Source organism: Heterodontus francisci, chromosome 1, assembly GCF_036365525.1.
Source record: "Heterodontus francisci isolate sHetFra1 chromosome 1, sHetFra1.hap1, whole genome shotgun sequence".
Classification (NCBI taxonomy): Eukaryota; Metazoa; Chordata; class Chondrichthyes; order Heterodontiformes; family Heterodontidae; genus Heterodontus; species Heterodontus francisci.
Window position 1 is genome coordinate 189557210 of NC_090371.1, and position 26886 is coordinate 189584095.

The 26886-nt window shown below is 42.1% G+C and overlaps 1 protein-coding gene across 2 annotated transcripts in view; it reads right to left on the reverse strand.

Moving 5' to 3' along the window:
• Nucleotides 1–26886, reverse strand: part of ank2b (ankyrin 2b, neuronal) — an 802067-nt gene that overhangs the window by 679279 nt on the left and 95902 nt on the right. Inside the window, exon 2 of one of the 2 annotated variants that reach the window (XM_068039631.1) lies at nucleotides 20940–21032. The exons of the other annotated variant lie outside the window; for it this stretch is intronic. Within the exon in view, the coding sequence (XP_067895732.1) occupies nucleotides 20940–21032 (93 nt within the window). The remainder of the gene's footprint in view (nucleotides 1–20939; nucleotides 21033–26886) is intronic. 2 annotated transcript variants of the gene reach the window in all.

The following is a 26886-nucleotide window of genomic DNA, read 5'->3' on the forward strand; positions in this document are numbered from 1 at the left end:
TCTAGTTTTTCACGATTTACCAAGTTTTGTCCTTTTTCAGGTCCAAAGTGGATGATCTCACATTTGCCCATATTGAAATCCACTTACCGCAGTTTTGCCAATTCATTTAGTTTATCAATGTTTCTTTGTAATTTTACACTTCCATCTACACTGCTTCCAATACCACCTTCCTTTGTGACATATTAAAGTAGAAGTGTTCTGCTAAAGCTGTTGTGCACAGCAACTATATCTAGGGTTTTGTCCCACAAGGTGGTAACAGAAGAGGAGGCAGTCAACTCTTCATTTGGTTATCTGCTGATTAGTCACCATTTTGCCTTCGAGCCTTACAGCATAAGTGACAAATAACTGCTAAAAATAATATGGATAATTGCAAATACTGTGAATACACAGCATATCCACCAGCATCTAAACGAGAAAAGATAGGTTAACATTTCAGCTTTACAACCTTTATCAGAACTCAAAATGGAAGAAAAGTGAGGCTCTCTATAGGACTGAACTACATGGGGGGAGGGGGGGGAAGAACAAAAGGTAGAATCAAGAGTCAGGTATGCTGACTCCTGTCACAAAGAGGCAATTAATAGTCTGCAAATAGAATAACCGTTGAGACTGCTTGGATTGTTCTGCGCAAGCAACAAAGCTTTATCAGTATTTATATCATGGAAATTACATTCTAGTTAGGTAGCATGTGGTGGCAGATAGAATTACAGGACAACTGCTTTTGATACAAGGGATGCCTGTTCATTTTTGGCATCCAGCGTCGGCAATGTGTGGTGCAGGGAGTATTTAAAATGTAAAGAATTGAGAGCCTACACAATCAAGGACAAGAGTGGGTAAAATTGTTTAAAATTGTACATTTAAAAAAATCAGTCTACAGCTGGTTGACCACACTGAACTGTGGCAAGCTTCTTCCATGTGGACTCTTCAAGGTCAAGGAGCTCACCAAAATTATTTAAATTGCCCCAAGGCTGGCAAATAATCCAGAGTAAGGGGCGCCTTGTTGGGATGGGCAAAAGTCCTGTCACACAGGAATTCAACACCAGCGAAATATCTAGATCCCTATCCTAAACTACTATGATGAGACACTTGATTCAAATGGAAAAGAACCTTTAGCTGGTAAAAAATTAACCAACACCATGGAACAAGCTTGTGCTTTGCATGGCGTCCGAGCAGGAGACCACATGTAATATCGTCTATTAGCAGTGGCATAAGAACTAGCTCAGCGGGTAGTTTTGCCAGAACCTATCATGGTGGACTGCATTCCCACTGTATATAAAGGATGCATAATGAAGAGGAAAGGTAATTTAGGGCTCAGCAACACTTGTCTGACCAACACCATATTATGAAGTCTTGTGTTTATTGAAGAACTGCATTCTGTGAAAACACTGCAGCAAAGTAGAACATGAGACCGAGTGAATAATCGAACGTCACAAAAATCAGGTTTGTGGAAAAACCTTTGAGAAGTTCTGGAAAAATGAACTGTGATGGTATATGATATGCTTTGTGATTCAAACCAGGGGGGTTAATTTTTATCCTGTGCATACCCAGCAGGCAGTGGGTGGGGCAGCACTCTGCCAGCTCATAGAAGTTACATAGAAACATAGAAAATAGGAGCAGGAGTAGGCCATTCGACCCTTCAGGCCTGCTCTGCCATTCAAAAAAGATCATGACTGATCGTCTAATTCAGTACCCTGTTCTTGCTTTCTCCCCATATCCCTTGATCCCTTTGGCATTAAGAAATATATCTATCTCCTTTTTGAATATATTTAATGACTTGGCCTCCACTGCCTTCTGTGGTAGCGAATTCCACAGGTTCACCACCCTCTGAGTGAAAAAATGTCTCCTCATCTTGGTTCTAAATGGCATACCCCGTATCCTGAAACTGTGACTCCTGGTTCTGGGCTCCCCAGCCATCGGGAACATCCTCCCTGCATCTAGCCAGTCGAGTCCTGTTAGAATTTTATAGGTTTCTATGAGATCCCCTCTCATCTTCTAAACTCTAGTGAATATAGGCCTAGTTGACCCAATCTCTCCTCATATGTCAATCCTGCCATCCCAGGAATCAGCCTGGCAAATCTTCTTTGCACTCCCTCCATGGCAAGAACATCTTTCCTCAGATAAGGAGACCAAAATTGCACACAATACTCCAGATGTGGTCTCACCAAGGCCCTGTATAACTGCAGTAAGACATCCTTGCTCCTATACTCAAATCCTCTTGCAATGAAGGCCAACATACTATTCGCCTTCCTAACTGCTTGCTGCACCTGAATGCTTGCTTTCAGCAACTGGTGTACAAGGACACCCAGGTCTCGTTGCACATCCCCCTTTGCCAATCTATCACCATTCAGATAATAATCTACCTTTCTGTTTTTACAACCAAAGTGGATAACCTCACATTTATCCATGCTATACTGCATTTGCCATGCATTTGCCCACTCACCCAACTTGTCCAAATCACACTGGAGCCTCTTTGCATCCTCCTCACAGGTCACATTCCACCACCCTCCGCGCCCCCCACCCACCCCCGCTTTGTGTCGTCTGCAAACTTGGAAATGTTACATTTATTTCCCTCACCCAAGTCATTAATATATATTGTGAATAGCTGGGGCCCAAGCACTGATCCCTGTGGTACCCCACTGGTCACTGCCTGCCACCTGGAAAAAGACCCGTTTATTCCTGCTCTCTGTTTCCTGTCTGTCAACCAATTCTCAATCCATGCCAGTATTTTACCCCCAATCCCATGTGCTTTAATTTTGCACACTAACCTCTTATGTGGTGTGGGGCCTGTAACATTTTAGTGGCCAGGCTCATTTATCTTAAATTCACAGAGTTACCAGTGGGAAACATGCTCCCTATAGGCAGCCCATTGATCTGGGGAGTGGGAAAGCAAGTGGGGCATACAATTTTAAAGGGCCTGCAGAAGTACCTTAATGGTAAGTGGTAGAAGAACTGTGTTAAAGGAAGTACCAGTTTTAAGCAGCAGCCAAAATTTTGGCAGCATCTGCAGCTACAAGGACATTAATTAAGGAAGCCTTTAAATGTCAAAAACCACATGCTGATGGCATGAGAAAGTGAAACATATCTGCTTGTAGCTTTTCCTGACTGCAGCTGAGGATCCCTTTAATTATGCTTAAAATGCCCTCCTTCTAACTGCTACTGCCCCTGATTGGTGGTCAAAATCAGTAACTGACGATATGCCACTGGTCAGAGATGCAAATGGTATCGGGGGTTGTTACAATGTCATCTGATCAAAATAATAACTTGCATTTATATAGTGCTTATAACGGAAGAAAACATCTCAAGGTGCTTCAAAGGAGCAATTAGCAAACATTTGACACTAAAGCACATAAGGAGATATTAGGACAGGTGACCAAAAGCTTTGTTAAAAAGGTAGGTTTTAAGGAGCGCCTTAAAGGAGGACAGAGAGATAGAGAGCCCGAGAGGTTTGCCGAGGCAGCTGAAGGCACTGCGGCCAATGGTGCAGCAATGAAAAACATGGATATGCAAGAGGCCAAAATTGGGGGAAATGCAGAGATCTTGGAGCATTGTAGGACTGGAGGAGGTTACAGTGATAGGGAGGGGCAAGGCTCTGGAGGGATTTGAAAATACTGATGAGAATTTTAAAATCGAGGCATTGTCAGATCACAAGCCACTGTAGGTCAGTGAGCATGGGGTAATCATGTTTATGGAGGGTGCAAGGTGGGAAGCCAGCCAGTTGAACACTGGAATAGTCGAGTTCAGACATAACAAAGGCATGAATGAGGGTTTCAACGGCAGATGATCTAAGGCAGGGTGGAGACAATGTTACACAAATGGAAGTAGGTGATATTGGTGATAGCGTGGATAGGGGGTTGGAAGCTCAGCTCAGATCCAAATAGGACACCAGGATTGCAAATAATCTGATTCAGCTTTAGAGGCAAGGGAGAGGAATGGAGTCAGTTTTTGTGGTGAGCTCCAGCAGTCTAGGTCTGTAAATGTGATAGCTGTAATAGTTGGAACCAAGTGCTAAGTCAGCATTGGCATATAGGAACAGGAATATGCTATTTGTCCCTCGAGCCTGTTCTGCCGCTCAATTATACAATGGTTGAGCTGTGACCTAACAAAAATCTATCAATCTCAGATTTAAAATTAACAATTCATCTGTTATCAATTGCTGTTTCAGGAAGAGTTCCAAACCTCTACAATCCTTTGTGTGAAGAAGTGTTTCCTAATTTCATTCCTGAAAGATCTGCCTCTAATTTTTAGACCATGCCCCCAGGTTCCAGACTCCCTAACCAGCGGGAATAGTTTCTCTCTATCTACCCTATCTGTTCCCCTTGAAACCTTAAAAACTTTGATCAAATCCCCCCTTAACCTTCCAAATGCCAAGGAATACAATCCTAGTTTGCATAATCTCACCTCGTAATTTAACCCTTGGAGTCCAGGTATCATTCTAGTAAAACCGCAAAAGCAAAATACTGCAGATGCTGGAAATCTGAACCAAAAACAGAAAATGCTGGAAATACTCAGCAGGTCTGGTAGCATCTGAGGAGAGAGAAACAGAGTTAATGTTTCTGGTCAATGACCTTTCATCAGAACTGGGAAACATGAGAAATGTAATAGGTTTTAAACACGTGAAAGGGGGCAGGTTGGAAAAAGAACAAAAGGGAAGGTCTATGATTGGATGGAAGACAGGAGAGATTAAATGACAAAACAGTTGGCAGTGCAGGGCCAAAGGGAGTGGTAATGGGACAAGTAATGAAACAAAATATGTGTCTAGAGGAGGTGTGACTGGCAGAATAATCAATAGTTGCTGTCAAAAGCAAAAACAAGGGAAAAGCCACACTAGAACCAAAAGCTGCAAAATAGGGGAACAAAATGGAAGCAGAGATTACAGTCTAAAATTGTTGAACTCAATGTTGAGTCTGGAAGGCTAAAGAGCTGCTAATCGAAAGATGAGGTGCCATTCCTCAAGCTTACGTTGAACTGCTGCAGTTCCAGCAGTGGCCATCACTCTTATTGGAACTGGGAGGACTACTGAGCTGCTGGCCCTCTAAATGGCCAGCAGCTCTTTGAGGTGGAAAACCCATCCTTAAGGGGACGGGACTCTGGTGCTGGGAAGTTATTTTCCCGAGTACCGTAAAATGCAGCTGGGGGATCCCCCAAATGACTGAGGCGGGGTTTCCCTTGCCTTTTTGGTCTGGCGTTGGGATTCTGCCAGCTGCATAAAATTCAGCCCATCATTCCAGCCTGTTCCTGCCCCACTGAACTAATTTTATCCTATCTCAATTATATTTTTTTCTCCCCTTGTCCAGCCTCTTCTACTTTCATTGCATCTGATCTGATGATGCAACCTTCTTTACCAGCACTTCGGATATGTCTTTCTTTTTCCTCAACTCCCCTTCACTGTGGTTGACAGGGCCTTTGACTGTGTCCATCTCATTTCCTGCACTTCTGCCCTCACCCCTTCCCCTCCCTCCCACAGCCATGATAAGGTACGCCTTGTCGTCACTTTTCACCCCACTAGCCTCCATATTCAAGGGATCATCCTCTGCCATTTCCTCCACCTCCAGCGTGATGCCACCTCCAAACATCTTCCCCTCTCCTCCCAGCATTCCAAGGGTACAATTCCCTCTGCAACACCGTGTTCTAGTCCTCACACCCCAACCCACCCTCCCCTTCCCATGGCACTTTCCCATCAAAGAGCAGGAGATGCAAAACCTACCCTTTAACCTATTCTATCCTCACTGTCCAAGGCCCCAAACAATCCTTCCAGATGAAACAGCAATTTATCTGTACTTCTTTCAATTTAGTATACAATATTCTCTGTTCATAGTGCAGTCTGCTCTACACCGGGGAGGCCAAACACAGATTAGGTGGTCACTTTGCAGAACACCTCCTTTCAGTCCATAAGCATGAGCCCGAGCTTCTGGTCACCTGTCATTTTAATTCTCCATCTTGCTCTCACGCTGACCTTTCTGTCCTCATCCGCCTGCAGTGTTCCAATGAAACTCAACATAAGCTTGAGGAACCGCACCTTATCTTTTGATTAGCAACTCTACAGCCTTCCAGAGTCAACACTGAGTTCAACAATTTTAGACCATAATTTCTACCCCCATTTTGTTTCCTTTCTCTTTGTAGGTTTTGGTTTTAGTCTGGCTTTTCCCTTGTTTTTGCTTTCAGGTGGCAGCTGATAATCATTTTGACATTCACACCTCCTCTAGACACATCTTTTGTTTCTTAACTTGTCCCATTACCACTCTCTTTGGCCTTGCACCGCCAACTCTTTTGTCATTTAATCTTTCCTGTCTTCCAACCTATCACAGATCTTGCCTTTTGTTCTTTTCCCACCCTTCCCCCTTTCACTTGCTTAAAACCTATTACATTTCTAACTTTTTCCAGTTCTGATGAAAGGTCATTGACCTGAAATTTTAACTCTGTTTCTCTCTCCACAAATGCTGCCTGACCTGTTGAGTATTTCCAGCATTTTCTGTTTTTATTACACATGACAAACTGCTTTTTGGATGAAGTATTACCAAATCACTAATGCTCGAGACACTGCCATCAGAAGAGAAGTAAGGAGAGAAATTCAGAAAAAAACTGAAGGGGGAGAGAAGAAAATTAATTCTCCAATGGTTCAGTGGATAAATACACCATCATAGCGAGTTACCAAGCCATAAATAATAAAGATAATCCTAAATTCAATTCCTAATTTGGGGTGGTTGTGGGGTGCAGGACTTGGCCTCAGCTTCTGTAGGCTTGGAAGGGAAAGAAAGCAAAAAAATCAGCCAGAGCTCACATGTTAATGGCTGTCCAGTGATGCTTACTGGAAAGTGCACAAGTGTGAATGGCAGCTGAGAAAATAATTAGACTTAGTCAGGATCCTATCCTTTCGATTGAATTGTTTGCCAATACTGTCATTCCACTTGAATAATGGAAAATTGGTTGAGGGATTAGAGGCCATCTATGTAGTACAGTCCAACATGAATCACTGCATTCAAGGAGAAGACGAGGAACAAATTAGAGGGAGAGAGAGAAAAAAATAAACATTAGAATAGATTTCCTATGGAATATATAGCAACAAAATTTGATAACTGCCCATTCAGTATTATGAAAGCAACCTTTAACAGAACCTACAGCTCAACGCACGAGTTTGAAACACAAAACAAAAATCATGAGATGCCAGGTGCATTATACTATGTTCATAAAACTGTTCATGCTATGAAAAATTTCTTCCAGTTTCTATGTGAACTGCATTCAAAGCTTTAACTCGACATTCTTTTTTATGCTTTGCCTCTCTGCCATTGCTTCTATCCCTATCAAAATACTAAGACGTTATGGATGTTTAACACCAAATATAGGATAGGTAAAAGAATATTAACAGAATCTCAAATTCCAATTCAATATGCTTCCCTGTAGATCTCAAGCAAAATCTGTGCAAGTTTCCCTCCAACCTAATTTTCCTTCTTTTCTTCTTCCTGAAGAATAGAGAACCACATAACCAAGTTTGCTGATGGCAGCAAGTTAGGTGACACAGTAAGTAGTGTAGCTAGGAGGAGAATGCTGCAAATGTACATTACGAGATTAAGTGAGTTAGCAAAACTGTGACAGACAGAATTCGATATGGGGAAGTGTGAGGTCATCCCCAGTTAAATTCTTCTACTAGTGTGTCAGTTTAAACTCAGCTGCTTTAATATAATTAAAGATCCTCTCAAAAACTTGTTCATAAACAGCCAAAATAATTTAAGGTGGTAAAATTAATTAATGTGAACAAAGTAATATTAATTTCAATAAAGAAAATTACATTTTGAAATAAAGGATCTTTATATGCCTTCAATTATTTATTTATGGACTTACTTGACCAATCTATCGCTTATAGAATTTTTAAAAATTTTAAAAAGATTATTGTCTGGTTTCTTCACTAATGTTTCCAAAACTACATCTTAGAACCAGAACTCTCATAAACTTCTACATTGTGGCTTATGAGTTTATTATAATTCTGCAGCAATCTATATATTTTACGACATATTGTTTAAAGAAGGATCTTGTTGCTGAAAAATGCTGAAGGTAAGCATTCTAGTAATTCCAAACTCTTTCAACCTCATTTACGGCATATGGATCCTTTGAATAAATCTATAAATATTAACAGAACTGTTCAATGCATAGAACTTTTATAACCTTTGCTTTACTGAGTAGATGCCCATACCATGTGGAAGAGAACAAATCTATATCAATTACTCGATAATAGAACTTTTTCAGAACTCGAAATACTGGAATTAATTTTTAATGATTTAGGGCTGCTAGTTAAATGACTGTCTGAAATCTGGGGCATTTACAGATATTCTTAATGAATTTATGATTATCAGCATTCATAGTAATGTGGCATAATGCGCATGTACATGAAAACAGAGAAATATGAAACAATAGAACTGAATGGTTATCTCAAATCAGCTGTGGTGTAAACATGTAATTACAAAATATAGTCAACAAGAAAAAGAAAATTGTTTTTCTAATTTTGGAATATGCTGTGATTGCCTTGGATGAATTTGTCTCTATAAAATTCATTCAACCACATCTTGGCTCCGACCCCAGGCTATCAAGTTGTGCATGTATATTGCCTACAATTGCACCAATTCAAAATCAGTATAAAATTCAGCCCAGAATTTTAGGTACGGGGCAAATATTTTTCTGGTGTTTTATTGTGATTTTATTATTTTTTTTTTTATTAGAACATTACAGCGCAGTACAGGCCCTTCGGCCCTCGATGTTGCGCCGACCTGTGAAACCATCTGACCTACACTATTCCATTTTCATCCATATGTCTATCCAATGACCATTTAAATGCCCTTAAAGTTGGAGAGTCTACTACTGTTGCAGGCAGGGCGTTCCACGCCCCTACTACTCTCTGAGTAAAGAAACTACCTCTGACATCTGTCCTATATCTATCACCCCTCAACTTAAAGCTATGTCCCAAGGGCTGTAAATCTCACCCATTTTCTCTGACTCCACGCATAATTTTCCTCCTTTGTCCTTGAGTGGGCCAATCCTTTCTCTAGTTACCGTCTTGCTCCTTATATATGAATAAAAGGCTTTGGGATTTTCCTTTACCCTGTTTGCTAAAGATATTTCATGACCCTAATACATTTTTACAGCATCAGTATAAGTCATATTAAAAACTGAAAATTTTCCAGATTGTATGTTCTTAAATGTACTGTGGCTAATATGCACCAATGAGAGTTAAAAGATTTGAAATGTTAATTTTCATACTTAAATGAAGGAATATATGATGTGAGTTCAATGCTTTCCTTAGATCCCAATTCCTTACATTTATTTCTGCTTTTTATGCTTATTTTTACATTGTAGTGTATGCCAATGAGATTGGCAGGAAATTTGGGTGTAAATAGTCATCGGCAAAACAGGCACATGATTGGATGTAATTTCCAGTGCAACTTCCCAATTATGTCCCAAAAGAAATTTCACCTCTAGAAGAGCATTACTGCCTGCCTTTGGAAATATTTGATGTTTTAAATTCTTTAATATTTTTTCATATAATTTATTTGGTACAACAAAAGAAATTCAAGTCAAACCTATGGTCTGTTTGTTGCTTCCAAAAGAAAAGATTTTCCATTTATATAGTGCCTTTCAGGACTTCTGAATGGCTTAAAGTGTTTTATAGCCAATTAAATACTTCTTAAAGTGCAGTCACTTCTGTATTGCAGGAAATGCAGCAGCTAATTTGCACATAGCAAGCTCCTCCCACAAACAGCAATATGACAATAACTAGATAATCTGTTTTTGTGACGTTGATTGAGGGATAAATATTGGCCACGACACCAGGGATAATTCCCCTGCTCTTCTTCAAAATAGTGCTGAGGGATCTTTTGCATCCACCCGAGAGGGCAGACAGGGCCTTGGTTTAATATCTCATCTGAAAGACAGCATCTCCAACAGTGCAGCACTCCGTCAAAACTACACTGGAGTCATCAATCTAAATTTTTGCATTCAAGTCTCTGGCAAAGGACTTGAACTCACAACTTTCTAAATCAGAGGCAAGAGTGCTACCAACTGAGCCATAGATGACAGTTGAAAAGGGGGTACAGTGATAATGATAACTGACTTTCTTCAGTCTCTAGAAATTCTACTTTTTCCATATACTTCCCGAGATACTGTTAACTACAGAAGGATGAGTTCCACTTTATTCTCAGTGTGCTCCTATATGACCCTTTCTTCCTCATGGGCTGAATTTTACCGGCCCCTCGATGCCACAGGTCGCGGCGCGGCCCCTCATCATTAGGGCGGCACAGTGGCGCAGTGGTTAGCACCGCAGCCTCACAGCTCCAGGGACCCGGGTTCGATTCTGGGTACTGCCTGTGTGGAGTTTGCAAGTTCTCCCTGTGTCTGCGTGGGTTTTCTCCGAGTGCTCCGGTTTCCTCCCACAAGCCAAAAGACTTGCAGGTTGGTAGGTAAATTGGTCATTATAAATTGTCACTAGAATAGGTAGGTGGTAGGGAAATACAGGGGCAGGTGGGGATGTTTGGTAGGAATATGGGATTAGTGTAGGATTAGTGTAAATGGGTGGTTGATGGTCGGCACAGACTCGGTGGGCTGAAGGGCCTGTTTCAGTGCTGTATCTCTAATCTAATCTCCATATGTAGATTGACATTAAATATATTCAAATTAACTTACCTGCCGTCCCACTCCAATTTTACGGCTTCCGTTCGGCCTTCGTCACCTTCAGAACTCCTGAGGCGAGAACCTGGCGGGGAGGGGGAGTAATAAAAATTTCCAGGCAGGAGGGGTGGAGGAGCGGGGAAATCAATTTTTATTTGCTGTTGGGATGGTGGGAAGGGGTTGAAGGGCAAAGCATTGAAGCTTGTGGGGGAATGTTCGGGTATTTGAAAAATCAATTGATGGTCATTTGGGGCAATGAAATTACCATTGCAAGGGGTGGGGAAGGGCCTCCATCACTTAGTTTTAAATTTAATAAAAATCACTAATGATTTCCCTTTAAAATTAATTGTAAGGGCTTAAAGCCCTTTAAAGATGGCGCCGGCGCCTGCGCGGTGGCACTGGACACCATTGCCGGGGATGCGGCGGCCTCCCCCAGTGACATAGAGGAGGCAGCCACACCGTCAATAATTATGTCAATAATTTGCCCTCAACTCCATGGTCTTCTACTTTAGTTAACAGTCTTTTATGTGGGACTTTATCAAATGCCTTCTGGAAGTCCATATAAATAACATCCATAGACATTCCTCTGTCCACTACCTTAGTCACCTCTTCAAAGAATTCAATTTTTCAACAGGTAGGAGTGCAGGTTAGTGGTGAGGCTGATTGTTACCAAACTGCAAGAAGTATACTGGTTAAACCAGAACAGAGAAATAATAAACAGGAGAATAAAGCATCAGTGCTGAGGGACAGGTTAGGGAGTATAGCCCAAATAAGAGTTCTATATACAAATGCATGGAGTGTAAGGAATAAACTAGATGAGCTTCAGGCGCAAATTCAAATGGAAGATTATGATTTGGTGGCCATTGCGGAGACGTGGCTGCAGGATGGTCGGGACTGGGAACTAAATATACCTGGTTATAAAGTTTACAGGAGGGACAGGGAAAATGGCAGAGGTGGTGGAGTAGCCTTACAGATTAGAAATAATATCACCTCATTGGTGAGGGAGGATATAATGAAGGGAAAGCATCCAGTGGAGACCTTATGGGTGGAATTGAGGAACAGAAAAGAATCTAAAACTGTAATAGGTGTTGTGTATAGGGGAGGGGCAATATTAGATTTAGTTATGAGTAATGAGCCAAATTTAATTAGTAGCCTAACTGTGCATGAACATTTATCAAATAGTGATCACAACATGATCGAATTCAAGACAGCATTTGAAAGTGAAAAGCACGAATCAGCTACTCGAATTTTAGACTTGGGTAAGGCTGACTTTACTAAGATGAGACAGAGACTGTCCATGGTAAACTGGGTAGATGGGTCAAATGACTGAAGAACATTCTCCTGTTTATTTAAAGAAACATTTAACCAAATACAGAGCGAGTATATACCCCTGAGAGGAAAAAGCTCCACTTCACAGAAAAAACAGCCATGGACAACTAAAGAGATTAGGGATAGCATAAAACAAAAAGAAAGGGTTTACAAAAATACAAAACGCAGCACAGATCCAGCCGAATGGGATCGATACAAAGACCAGCAAAGGGTCACAAAGCAGCTGATAAGAGCGACTAAAAGAGATTATGAAAGGAAACTTGCAAGGAACATCAAAATCAATAAGAAGAAATGTTATAGTTACATAAAGGGAAAACGGGTGGTCAAGAGCAATGTAGGCCCACTAAAAGCTGAAAATGGAGATATTGTCATTGATAATGGGAAAATGGCAGACATGTTGAACAATTACTTTGCCTCAGTATTTACAGTTGAAAAGGAGGAAAACTTGCTGCAAGTCCCGAAAAAAATAATAGCCGATAGGGGACAGGGACTTAATACAATTAAGGTGTAAAACATCAGTAACAAGGAAATTAATGGAACTAAAGAGTGAGAAATCCCCAGGACCGGAGGGTTTCCATCCGAGGGTGTTAAAGGAAGTAGGGGAGCACATTGTAGATGCCCTAACTATAGTCTTTCAGAGTTCCCTAGATTCAGGAGTGGTCCCTCTGGATTGGAAATTTGCACATGTCACTCCACTTTTTAAGAAGGGTGAAAGGGAGAACCAAGGAAATTACAGACCAGTTAGCCTGACATCTGTGGTGGGAAAATTGCTGGAGTCTATAATCAAGGATAGGGTGACTGAACACCTAGAAAAATTTCAGTTAATCAGGGACAGCCAGCATGGATTCATGACGGGAAGGTCATGCCTGACAAATTTCACTGAATTTTTTGAAGAGGTGACTAAGGTAGTGGACAGGGGAATGTCCATGAATGTTATTTATATGGACTTCCAGAGGCATTTGATAAAGTTTCCACATAAAAGACTGTTAACTAAAGTAGAAGACCATGGAGTTGAGGGAAAACTATTGACATGGTTCGGAAGTTGGTTGAGTGGTAGGCGACAGAGAGTGGGGATAATGGGTAAGTACTCCGATTGGCAGGATGTGACGAGTGGTGTCCCACAGGGATCTGTGTTGGGGCCTCAATTATTCACATTATTTATTAACGACTTGGATGATGGCGTAGTAAGTCATATATCCAAATTTGCTGATGATACAAAGTTAGGTGGCATTGTAGACAGTCTAGATGAGAGCATAAAATTGCAAAGAGATATTTACAGACTAGGTGAGTGGGCAAAACTGTGGCAGATGGATTTCAATGTGGGCAAGTGTGAGGTTATCCATTTTGGACCGAAAAAGGATAGAGCAGGGTACTTTCTAAATGGGAACAGGTTAAGTACAGTGGATGTCCAAAGAGACTTGGGGGTTCAGGTGCATAGATCTTTAAAATGCCACGAGCAAGTGCAGAAAATAATCAAAAAGGCTAATGGAATGCTAGCCTTTATATCTAGAGGATTGAAGTATAAAGACACAGAGGTTATGCTGCAGCTGTACAAAACCCTGGTTAGACCCCACTTGGAGTACAGTGAGCAGTTCTGGGCACCACACCTTAGGAAGGATATATTGGCCTTAGAGGGAGTGCAATGTAGATTTACAAGAATGATACCTGGACTACAGGGGTTATGTTACGAGGAGAGATTACACAAATTAGAATTTAGAAGGTTAAGGGGTGATCTGATCGAAGCCTTCAAGATATTAACAGGAAAAAACAGGCTAGAGAAAGATAAACTATTTCCACTGGTTGGAGATTCTAAAACTCGGGGGCAGAGTCTAAAAATTAGGACCAGACCGTTCAGGAGAGATGTTAGGAAGCACTTCTTCACGCAAAGGGTGGTAGAGATTTGGAACTCGCTCCCACAAACAGCAGTTGAAGCTGGAACAGTTGTTAATTTTAAATCTGAGATAGATAGATTTTTGTTAAGCAAAGATATTAAGAGATATGGGCCAAAGGCAGGTATATGGAGTTAGGCCGCGGATCAGCAATGATCTCATTGAATGGCGGGACAGGCTCGAGAGGCTGAATGGCCTACTCCTGTTCCTATCTTCCTATGTTCCTATGGGGAGAAGGCTCTGGAGTCAGCTTAAGCCTTGTCTGTGGATTTACACTACAAATTTAGCATCAGTTGAAGTGCAAATAAAGTCTTACACTGCATTGTATGACAAGTAACACTTAACATATTTTAAAAAGGAAAAGATACTCACAAGGGGTACTTAGCAATCTTTGTTCTTTAAATAAAAGCCTCATCTGCATGCCATGTGTTCAGTCCTAAAGTCAGTGCTCCAGAAGACATACATCTGGCCATTTAAGAGTATATTGAAATGTCCCAAGCCATTCTCAGAACACTGCATGTTTTTTTTCCCCTGATATAGTGCTTACATAGCATACTCATGAGTTGTATGTCATTCTTAAGTAGATTTACTTTGGAGTCATCTTTGATAGGGACAGGGTAATGATGGACTCCTGCCCTAACTTTAAAAATCTAGAAGCAATGGTAGATGGCTAGAAGAGAAATCGTTCACCACTCTCCCCAGGTGAGATTATACCGCTAATGCCACTGTCATCCATCACTGGCCCAAGTCGGGGCTCCTTTTATTTATGTGATATCTGATCTTACATCATATTTCAGTGAAGCCCAAATGGGTTACATGACATGGAAACAGGAAATAGTTGCCAATTCTATCTTTCTGAGCCTCAAGTCATCTTCATGACCTACAAAACAGAAGAATACTGATAACAAAGACATCAAAGGCTTCCTCCCAGCAGTGCTGATCTTGACTATTATGTCATGTAAGGCTGCCAAAATCACCTGGAGAGTCAGTAAGAGTCATGTTTCCTTCCTGACGTTTTGAAAGTATGCTGGAATTAAAGTGAATGGTAAATACGAATCCTTTGACAATGGGCTGGATTTTACCAAGCCCACGACGTCGGGCTCCATGGCGGGGGGGGGCTGGAAGATGGTTCTGGCAGTGGGCCGCCACGGAGGCCGACGTCGGGAGGGCCCAACCTGATCCTCCTGGCAGTGGTGAGGTTCCGTGGCGGCCCCACCCCGCCGCTGGGTGATGGGACCTGGATTTAAATGTTTAAATTACTGACATGCATCAATTTAAATCAACATACCTTAAATCTTCCGGCACTCCCACGCTTTCAATTCCCCGTCTGGGGAAAGCCGGCATGACACGGGTGGGGAGGAGGGAGGAGTTAATATTTTCAGTGCAGAGGTTGGGTGAGGGGGGGGGGGGATTAATAGGTCAAGTAAACGTAATGGGTAGAGGGGATGGTGGGAAGGGGTGAACTTTAAACTTTGTGCAGTCTTGTGGGGGGGGGGGGGAGTTCAGATTTAAAAGGTAAGTGTTTTTGGGGGGACAAATAGTTAAGGTGATGGTTATTGGGGGGTGGGAAAGGAGCGTTCAAAATTTATTTGATAACTTTTGAGTGGTGTAGCTTTAAAAATTTAAATATAATGGCAGGGCTGGCTGCCCTTTTAAAAAGGTGCCAGCGCCTGCTCACAGGCAACTGACGCCATTGCCAGGGATAGACAGCCCGCCCCTCCAGGTGATGGGATGGGGGCAGATCGCCCAGCTATTTAAATGAGCTGCCATGCCAGAGACTGTAGTGGCTCTTTGGCGTGCGGCCCGCACCTTTTTTTGAGCTCGTTGCCGATTTGTTTTAAAATCGAGCCCGAATAACACTGATGCGCATTCCTGAGTCTTCAAGACATATTATACCTTTCAACTTTTCTCTTTCTCACATTAATTCAACACACAAATGGAAGCTTATTTTTGGGAACATTCAGTGGCTGGACTCATTTATTCTTTCCACACACACACCTCTAATTTTGAGTTCTTCTGTTTATGCTTGAGGACTATATTTAGGTGTCACTCTGCATAAGATGTGTGCTCAGAGAAACATCTCCTGGATCATTTTAAGTACATTGCACTTCTAAAACCACATCTGCATGGAAGGAGTCATATCAGGATTATCGGGGAAAGGTGTTAGTGGTTTAATCCTTTTATCACATTGAACAACAAAGGCCACTACAAAAATCCTCTGAATGAAGCATGATTAAGTGAGAGGCAGAAAATTCTTGATAAACTGCTATACCAGCTAGCTGTGTTAAATTGAATGCACAAAAATAGGAGCATAAAGGACCATTAACATTTCATTGCTCGTCATCCCATGGTACTTAGATACAACATGGCAAGAGGGAGCTGCCAACTGGGCTTTATCATAGGTCCAGCAAGTGTGCTAGCCTCAATACTGTAGTTGTTTTACTCTGTCTTGGGAGCACATACTGTAACAAGCTGACCATTTAAGTAATAATGCAGATGGTGCATCTGGAGATCAGGGTAGACAGACACATGGTACAGACTGCCAGAACTCAATCTCAGGTATTAGTTATGGCGCAAAGAAATCTTCTTTGCCCCATCTTATAAGAATATGGGAGTTTGTGTCTTTTGGATCTGGTGCACTGTCAATCCTTTGAGTCCATTCTCCGAATGTCTATAGACAATAAGGTTCATTTGAATTTTGTTTATTTTGATAATTGCTCAGCACTACTGAGACCTAAACTAAGTTCCATGCATAATTCTTTCAAGTAGGAAAAATATCAGGGTAAAAGCTCTTAAAGTCTTTGTTGGTAAACTGGCTTTGTGGCCTTTGATCTTAGTAAGACTTCTACCTCAAGATTCGAGAGGAACTGTATTCATGCAGCAAATGCTCTTCAGTGTCAATATAACAGAGATGATTGGAGAATAATAGAGTGCAAAATAGATGCAGCGTCTATCTGTGACAAAGAAGTATCTACCTGAGAAAGGCTGAGTAAGGGCAAGTTATTTGGGGTAACTCAAGGATGGCAAAGTATGTTCCAGCAAAAACTCTTCAAAGAAATGTGGATATTACATTTTGCATTTCGAGCATTGTGGCTGGGGCTATACTCGTGGCATGTGAAAGAAACCTGAAACTGAAGGAGAATTCACAAATGCAATTAAATCCTATTGACAATGGCAACAAGATTGAAATAGTAAATCTTTTTCAACAGGAATGATAGTCCTTTATTAGGAATTTTTTACGTAACAAGGACAAAATCTGCTTATTGATTTTTGACACCATGGTTCTTAATCTCAAAATATGTTTCTTCACTTAATTATTTGACTTCATAAAAATAATAGGGCCTGGGTAAGTTCTGATAAAATACAAGATATTGCCTTGTTTTCATTAGTACAGAAATTCAATGACACTGAACTTTGATGAATTTTTAGTCTTATCATAATATCAAACATTGTTGGTACTGCCTCACAGAAACACAGAAAATAGGAGCAGGAGTAGGTTGTTCGGCCCTTCGAGCCTGCTCCGCCATTCATTATGATCATGGCTGATCATCCAACTCAGTAACCTGTTCCGGCTTTCGCCCCATACCCTTCAATCCCTTTAGACCCAAGAGCTATATCTAACTCCTTCTTGAAAACATACAATGTTTTGGCCTCAACTGCTTTCTGTGGTAGCAAATTCCACAGGTTCACCACTCTCTGTCTGAAGAAATTTCTCCTCATCTCAGTCCTGAAAGGTTTACCCCTTTTCCTTAGACTATGACCCCTGGTTCTGGACTCCCCCACCATCGGGAACATCCTTCCTGCATCTATCCTGGATAACCTCACGTTTATCCACATTATACTGCATCTGCCATGCATTTTCCCACTCAGCCAACTTGTCCAAATCACCCTGAATCCTCTCTGCATCCTCCTCACAACTCACCCTCCCACCCAGTTTTGTCTCATCTGCAAATTTGGAGATATTACATTTAGTTCCCTCATCTAAATCATTAATGTATATTATGAATCGCTTGGGTCCAAGCATAGATCCCTGCGGTACCCCACTAGTCACTGCCTGCCATTCGGAAAAAGACCCATTTATCCCTACTCTTTGTTTCCTGTCCGCCATCAATTTTCTATCCATTGCAATACACTACCCCTAATCCTATGCGCTTTAATTTTACACGCTAATCTCTTACGTGGGACTTTGTCGAAAGCATTCTGAAAGTCCAAATAAACCACATCCATTGGCTCCCCCTCATCAACTCTACTAGTTACATCCTCGAAGAATTCTAGTAGATTTGTCAAGCATGATTTCCCTTTCCTAAATCCATGCTGACTCTGCCCGATTCTACCACTGTTCTCTAAGTGCTCTGATATAAAATCTTTGATAATGGACTCTAGAATTTTCCCCACTACCGACATCAGGCTGACTGGTCTATAATTCCCTGCTTTCTCTCTACCTCCCTTTTTAAATAGTGGGGTTACATTAGCTACCCTCCAATCTATAGGAACAGTTCCAGAGTCTATAGGATCTTGGAAGATGACCACCAATGCATCCACTATTTCAAGGGCCACTTCCTTAAGCACTCTGGGATGCATACCATCAGGCTCTGGGGATTTATCGGCCTTCAATCCCATCAATTTTCCCAACACCATTTCTCTACTCATACTGATTTCTTTCAGTTCCTCTCTCTCACTAAACCCTGTGTTCCCCAACATTTCTGGTATGCTATTTGTGTCCTCCTTTGTGAAGACAGAACCAAAGTATGCATTTAGTTGGTCAGCCATTTCTTTATTCCCATAATAAATTCCCGTTTCTGACTGTAAGGGACCTACATTTGTCTTCACCAATCTTTTTCTCTTCACATACCTATAGAAACTTTTACAGTCAGTTTTTATGTACCCCGCAATCTTGCTCTCATACTCTATTTTCCCCTTCTCAATCAATCCCTTGGTCCTCCTTTGCTGCATTCTAAATTGCTCCCAATCCTCAGGTCTATTGTTTTTCCTGGCAAATTTATATGCCTCTTCCTTGGATCTAATATTTGCTTCAGGTAAATAAGCTATAATCACAAAACCACCAACCAGACATTGTCAGATAATAAATTCCACTGAACACTAAAATGTTATCTAATTTGGCTTTAAAGGCATAGACAGGTTAAGATCATACAATAAGAGACAGGCCCCAATTTTATCCTGGATACAGGGAGGGAAGAGGCAGCAGGGATGGGAGCAGTTTTGTGCTTACCCTCATGTTCTGTTGAATCTAACAACAGGACCTGATTAGCATTTTTTATCTCTGTTTCCTGACCACAACCAGCCAGACTGAGAGGCTGGCTGGCCATCAAGCAGGTAGGCTTTCAGCACCAGGCTGCAGCCAGGGTGCGGAAAGGGAGAAAGGGATTGAAAGGCCGGATGGAGGCCAGATGGGTAATCGGAAACTGGGGTTGGGGGAAAGATCAGGGTCCAGAGCAGAAGGGAGATCAGAAAGGTCATGGGGGAGACTGAAGTGGGGGTTGGCAGGGGGCAGCGAGTCCGATAATGGATGTGGATGTAGCAGGCAAACTGGATCTTGCAGTTAAGTGAAAGGCACTTACCTCCTGGAACCAGCAGTCCTCACCTCCCTTTAGCTGCCAGGTTTCCTGAAGCCTGGGTTTATTTTAAAAGGGCAGTTAATTTAAATGACAAGCCCGCCTCCTGCGAGCAAGTTGGTTGTCCATTCCGCCTCTGTTAAAATCGAAAGTGGGTGGGCGGAAGGTAGGTTTCAGATTTTAACACTTTTACATCCCACCCAAACCAAACCCACCTGTTTCTGGGATTTAAAATTCCCCTCAGAGAAACAGGAAACTGAAGGAAAATGACTAAACGCCATATGCCAAAAATTCTGTTGAACTGTTGCACTGTTAGAATTATGGAGGCATGGAACTTCGGCCCAACACGCTGCCCTGGTGGTGACTGCAGCCAGACTCCTGGGGATGGGGACATTTGAACAATAAGGGCGGGTGTCTGTGCCTGTAGCAGCAAGGGGACTTGACCCATGGAGCTAGTGTGATCTTGGAACAGCTTGCTGCTTCTACGGTCATTCAATGTTGGGGTCTTCACCCTACCCAGAACTCGATCTATACTTGCTCTCAGCAGATATCGCTGTCATTGGGCCTATTAGGAATGCATATGGTGGGATTCTCTGAATAGCCTGGGAATGCCCACAGAAACAGACCCAAACTGCACCGCACTTAACTAGGGTAGTACACTCACAATGGCATGGGAATTTAAGAAGTAGGTGGAAAACCAAACATTTCTGGTTGCCCCCTATTTTCTGGCTTCCTTTCCTGTGAGAAAAGCTCCCAAATCACGCTGGGAACATCCTGTAATTTGTAGACTCAAGTTTCTCTGCATAGCCGCAAAAAAACAGTGATACCTGCGAATGGAAAGCCAGACAGCTCATGATTAACTCAATTTATGAAAAAAGACTTTTTTAAAGCACATTTTGGGAAACTGGACATGTACATCCATAATTTATCAATTAAAATGAAACCTACACAGTGAATTTTTCACCTGACTACTCAAGGATAAGGTCTTTGGAGAGCCTTGTCCCGATGCATTCCTTTAATTTTTCTCAACAAAATAATGTACCTCATAAAAAAATCTCTTCAATGCAAGGCAGTTTCAGTTTGGTAATACAATCATATTTGTTGTCATACGAGTTTTAGAAGAGAACTTTATATATGGAAGTTGTTAATTCACTAACATTATGCATTTTCCAGCAATTTACTACAGTTTCATTTTTATTGCAAGATTACTTTATACCACAAGACATTTTACAAAACAATCTGTTTTGCTGAAATGCAATATTTAGGGACATGATCAATTACATGCAAATGACACTTCTGCAGGGATTTCAAGCCACAAAATGCACTCGTTTCACTAAAAATTGGCCAATTTGTTATTGCTGGGGAAAAGCCAGTTAATAATGCTGATGTGACTTTTACATGGACAGGCAAAGCATGACTTCTTGTAATTCAGGTCTCAAGATTCCTTTCGAGCTTATGACAGAAGTCCAGCACCACAAGTACGTGCTTATTAAGCCTTTACCTCCTGACGACTTGGGACCATCTGATCCTGGAAAGTTACCCTGTGACGTAACAACCTCTCCCGGGGAGTGGGGGTGATTTCACTCCCACCTTGCTGTCATGTGGGAATTAAGAAAAGAAGAGTCATGGTGTAAGAAATGAAATCATTGGCAATGCAGTGTGGTATTATACTGTTTGCAAGCAAATAACAGGAGCTTTCAATTCCTGTAATTCAAACTGCTGCGAAGTGAAACCTTACTGATAAGCAACCTTCTGTGAATGATAGGGATGAGCGCTCAACCAAACTGAAAACCCAAAGCAGTCAGAATTTAATATTTGAATTTATTCACAAAGGCATGATTTTTCCAGGTCTTGTTCCTTTTAAATTTGGTAGTTGCGGTCCAAATAATAGCACTAAATGTACTTAAGTCAATTGAAGACTTTTTTTGAAGACTTGTTTCCTGGTCGACTCGTTGAGGAACAGGTGATAGTTCTATATTCCTTAATGAAGAGTACAGCTCTAATCTTTAGTGACCTCACAAGGACTGTCTGATTCTTGATGGTCCTGTAATCAATATATTTGTTTGCATTTGAGGTGGTTTTTGGGGGGAGCGGGTTGGTTACCAGCACACGTTAGATTTAGAATGATCTCACAGATAAGTATGTATTTCAATTTTCCCAGTAGTTTTGGGAGGGGGGGGGGGGGGGGGGAAACAAGAGGGAGGTCAACAGGGACACATTTAGTTTTCTATAGTCCTGTGGTGGTTATGGGCTAAATTCTGATGAGTTCCTGATGTCATGCTCCGTGGCGTGAGGGGCTGGAAGATCATAGCAGCAGCTGCAAGCCACGGAGCCAGATGCTGGGATTGCCAGGCCAAAACTTCCCGGCGGCGGTGAGGCTCCGTGGCGGCCCAACTGCCGCTCGGCGATGGTACCTAACTTTAAATATTGTAATAAAGGACATGAATAAATTAACATACCATTCCCTGCGATCTTAACGGCTGCCCATGACACCTGGCACTCATGCGCCTTCACTTTCCCGATCGGGAAAGCTGGTGCTACTGAGGTAGGGAAGGGGGGAACTTAGGATTTTTAGTGTAGTGGGGAGGGGGATGGGGTCAACTCTGCATTTGCAGTGTGGAGAGGGAGCAAAGGGGACACACATTTATGTACAGTGTAGTGTGGGGGGTGGGGGGGGGGGGTGTCCGGGGTTGTACTTTGTACTCACTGTGCAGGTCTGGCAGCCCTTTAAAAATGGCGCTAGCGGCTGCGCAGCGGCAGCTGATGGTGTTGCCGGCGTTGCAGAGCCCACCCCCACCACAGGATTGGTGGGGGGCGAGGGCTGGACCGCCCTGCATATGTAAATGAGTCGCCGTGCGCTAGATCGCAGTGGCATGGCAGTGCGCGGGCCATGCATGTGGGCTGCCATTTTTTTCGCCCCTCGCCGCTCCCAGCGACAAGAGAATAAAATTCAGCCCTATCTATCTATATTTGATAGCAATCTTGAGTATTAGTGTGGTGTGGAAGTTGAAGCAATATGCACAGGCCTGGTCTCTGTTGGTCTTGTTATGGGTTTATGTGCATATTCCTTGCCAGTCTAGTGATACATATGCATGTGATGAGTAGAGGTTTAATGAGGGAATGTGCTTCTGTTCTTTGGTTTATCAACAGAAGGTGGCACACTGTTCTGGGCTGTCAGGATTGTTCTTTGACTTTGCCTTTATGAACAGGCAAACTTTCATCTTCCAAAGTCAAAGCCAAAATTCAAACGCTCATCCCCAGTGAATAGTGCAGGAACATTATTGGATTAACATGGGGGGGTTCACATTGAATTTCAATATTTAATTTAACTTTTCAGCATAATTTAAACAATTGGATACCACCTCCACAATAAATGCAGTTCATAAATATCCTGCACTTTCACAAAATTTTGCAAGCAGCGTTCATTTAAAATATTACTTAAGTATACATTTCACAAATCCGTTAAGTGAATAACGAATTAAGTGAATCGATATGAAACATATAGATAGGTAGTAGAAATTGAACAAGAAATAAAATATTAAAAAGAAATTAAGCTTTTAAAGACATAGTCAGGCTCCTTTTAGTTAAACAGATTTCTTAACAGTTCCAAGAGCACATGCAGTGCAGCATATGTAAAGCCATTCTGACCCCTCCCCTGAGTTTGGAGGGAGGTAAAGCTATTTTTTTTAAATGAGTAGCTAAGATTGCACAAGCAAAATGAGAAGAAAGGCATAGATGCTGCAAAGGGGTAAAAAAGGAGTGAAGTTTCTAAAAGCAAAATGTAGCAATCCGGGTCAGGAGGAATTAAAGCATTATCACAAAGGTCAGTGTTATTCACTTGCTGAAGTTTTCATGGACATGTTTGAATATGAAACCTTACTAATTTCATGTCACTTGTGACTACTTGAGGTAGTCATACCTGGAATTATCAGTGACACTGTATGGGCCAAATAATAAAGAGATGATCATAGGTTTGTTGCTTTAGAATTTTTTTAGCTTTTAGAACACAATGAGATGATTTTGATTCCTCTAACTTTTTCCTTTGATTTTCTTTTTTCCTTTATCTACCTCTCCTGAACATAACTTATGCAGACTTTTGGTTCCACAGACAGTGGTGGCCATTTCTCATGCGTAGGTAGTATGTGCCAGTTGGTTATTTGACTGCGGAGGCCATAACCTGTTTTCACCCAACAGAATTGATGCTGAATAATTGGGATTGGGAACCCAGCTTCTTCCTTCCCCAACAGGGCATGCTGAAGCCAATTTCGGTTGAACCCAGAATTACCCTGCGTAAGATCAGCTAATGAACTCCCACCAGTGATCAACCCTGATCCTTTCTGGTCTGTACTGTTTTCATGTCACATCGCTACGAAGCTTCTTTTGACCATTTTAATAGCTTATACCAGATGTGGTGTGCAGAGTTCTGTCATTATAACAGAAATATAGCATTAGCATGACAATAAAACAGAATGGTGGTCAAAAGAGCCCTCAATGAGAGAGATCTGGCTAAGTGCTGAGTTCCACCTACTAATCACTGCGAGCAGATGCCATTATTTGATGGTGATCCATCATGGTTGTCAACATTCAACTATCGCATTTTGGGCCATTTCAAGATAGAGATCACAACAATGAGTTTTACTGATTTTCCTGGGATGGGATTGAATTTCACTGCATTTCTATTTTTTACTAAACTGATCTATATTTGAGCCAAAATGGAAAAAACAAGCTCACTGAAATCTATTTAATTAATTAGTTACTGTGTAAAGCTTTTTTAAAAATCAAGCACAGATACAGAAAAAATCAAATTAATTAAGCTCATTTTCATTCTGCTCTGTTGATTGATTCATCAGCCTATTTATTTTAATTGCATCTGTTTTTGTCTACTCAGTGTTGACCAGAATGCATGATAGACAGACTTTCTCTTTAATTCTGATTCAATCTAAAAAATTAAGGTGACATATTGGCCAGAATTTTATGCCACCCCAACAAGCCGGATGATGGCGGGGGTGGGGGGCGGGTGACATAAAATGGAGCGGGAGGCTCCGGGAGGCCTTCCCGACCCACTCCCGCCTCTGCCCCACTTTACGTTGGGTGGGGGTGGCAGCGAAAAACAGGCCACCTGCCCCAGACCAATCAAGGACCTTAAGTCGCCAATTAACGGCCACTTAAGGGCCTTCGCCCGCCACCACGCAGATTTTGCGCGTGGCAAGCGAGTCTCCTGGAGCCGGGAAAGGCCACCGGGAAAAGCTGTAGGCCTCTCTGCGCTGTGGGGGTGGGCCCTGACAATCGAGCACAGAGTGCCCGATTGAGGGCCGCTCCCACTTCTCCAACCACCCCAAGACCCAAGACGCCCTCTTCCCCCCCAAACAACCACCCTTGCCTTGCCGGGGCCTGACCAATTACCCCCAGTGAGGCAACCCAAACTTACCTGGACTCCTGGCTCCATGTCCTCGGCTGGGTTGCAGTCCCAGCAGTGGCCATCGCTCCCGGTGGTGCAGCTGGGACTAACAGCTGCCAGCCTGCTGATTGGTCAGCAGCTCAAAGAGGCGGGACATCCTCCCTCAAGTGGGTGGAAGTCCCGCCTCAGAACACTTAAAGCCTGGGGACCCGTAAAATGCGTGGATCCCCAGGCTAGCCGGAAGCAGGTTCGCCATGGACTTTTACATTGGTGGCCAGCTGCCATCCGCCCACCGTAAAATCCAGCCCATTCAATCACTGGACAGTTAACCTGTTCTGAAGTAATAACATATGAAGGCGTGAGCACAGAGTTTCTGACTCAACTGAAAGCTATATTTTCTCAAAAGGATTTAAACTTTCTGACATGGCTTTGATCTACCAAATGTAGATTGCAAACGGTATCATCCTAAGCCTTTTTGACTTCAATGGAAAAGAAAATCGAACAGGGTTTATAACAGGCGACTGATCCACTAACAGCAGCTTTCAGCCCGTCAAAAGTGAAAATTACTCCTTACCTTTTACTTCAAGTCATTTTCAAACCTTTATCAATATTGAATAGCTATGACCTTTTACAGTAAAACTGAAACAATATTGTTGCAGCAGTGGGCTCCTTAAAAACAACAGTGAATAAAATCTTTCCATTACTTTAGAATCACAGAATTTTTACAGTATAGAAGGAGGCCATTCGGCCCATTGCGTTTGCACCAGCTCTCCGAGTGAGCAATTCACTTAGTGCCATTCCCCCGCCTTTTCCCCATAACCCTGTATATTCTTCCTTTTCAGGTAACTAACTAATTCCCTTTCAAATGCCTTGATTGAACCTGCATCCACCTCATTCTCAGGGAGTGCATTCCAGACCTTAACCACTCGCTGCATGAAAAAGATTTTCCTCATGTCACCATTGCTTCGTTTGCCAATTACCTTAAATCTGTGTCCTCTCATTCTTGATCTTTCCATGAGTGGGAACAGTTTTTCCCTATCTACTCTGTCCAGACCCCTCATGAATTTTAATACCTCTATTAAATCTCCACACAACCTTCTCTTCTCCAAGGAAAACAGTCACAACTTCTCCAATCTATCTTCAGAAATGAAGTTCCTCATCCCTGGAACCATTCTCATGAATCTTTTCTGCATTCTTTCCAATGCTTTCACATCTTTCCTTAAATGCAGCACCGAGAACTGGACGCCATACTCCAACTGAGACTGAATTAGTGCCTTATACAAGTTCAACATAATCTCCTTGCTCTTGTACTCTATGCCCCTATTGATAAAGCCTAGGATACTGTATGCTTTATTGACCACTCTCTCAACCTGTCCTGCCACCTTCAATGACTTATGCACATATACATCCAGATCCCTCTGTTCCTGCACCCTCTTTAGAATTGTACCCTTTACTTTATATTGTCTCTCCATGTACTTCCTACCAAAATGAATCACTTCACACTTGCATTTAACTTCATCTACCACTTGTCTGCCCATTCCAATAGCTTGTCTATGTCCTCCTCACAGTTCACCATGCTTCCAAGTTTCGGATCATCCTCAAATTTTGAAATTGTGTCCTGGACACAAAAGGTCTAGGTCATTAATATATACCAGGAAGAGCGAGGGTCCCAACACTGACCCCTGGGAAACTTCACTACAAATCTTCCTCCAGCCTGAAAAACATCCATTAACCACTACTCTGTTTCCTGTCACTCAGCCCATTTCATATCAAATTTCTACTGTCACTTTTATTCCATGAGCTATAACTTTGCTCACAAGTCTGTTGAGTGACACAGTATCAAATTAGCTATCACTAAACTCTACCAACAAGGAAATCTGTCTTCCAAACAGAAATTTCTGATTATGCACAAGAGGTAATTTCATAAATTGCATTCCCAGGACAAAGCTTCGCTCATTAGGACTGCATGTGGGGAATTCCGGCTTCAAATAATGACAACAAATAAGCTTTATGCGATCATGCAATACCTTTAAATCTTGCTGATACACAT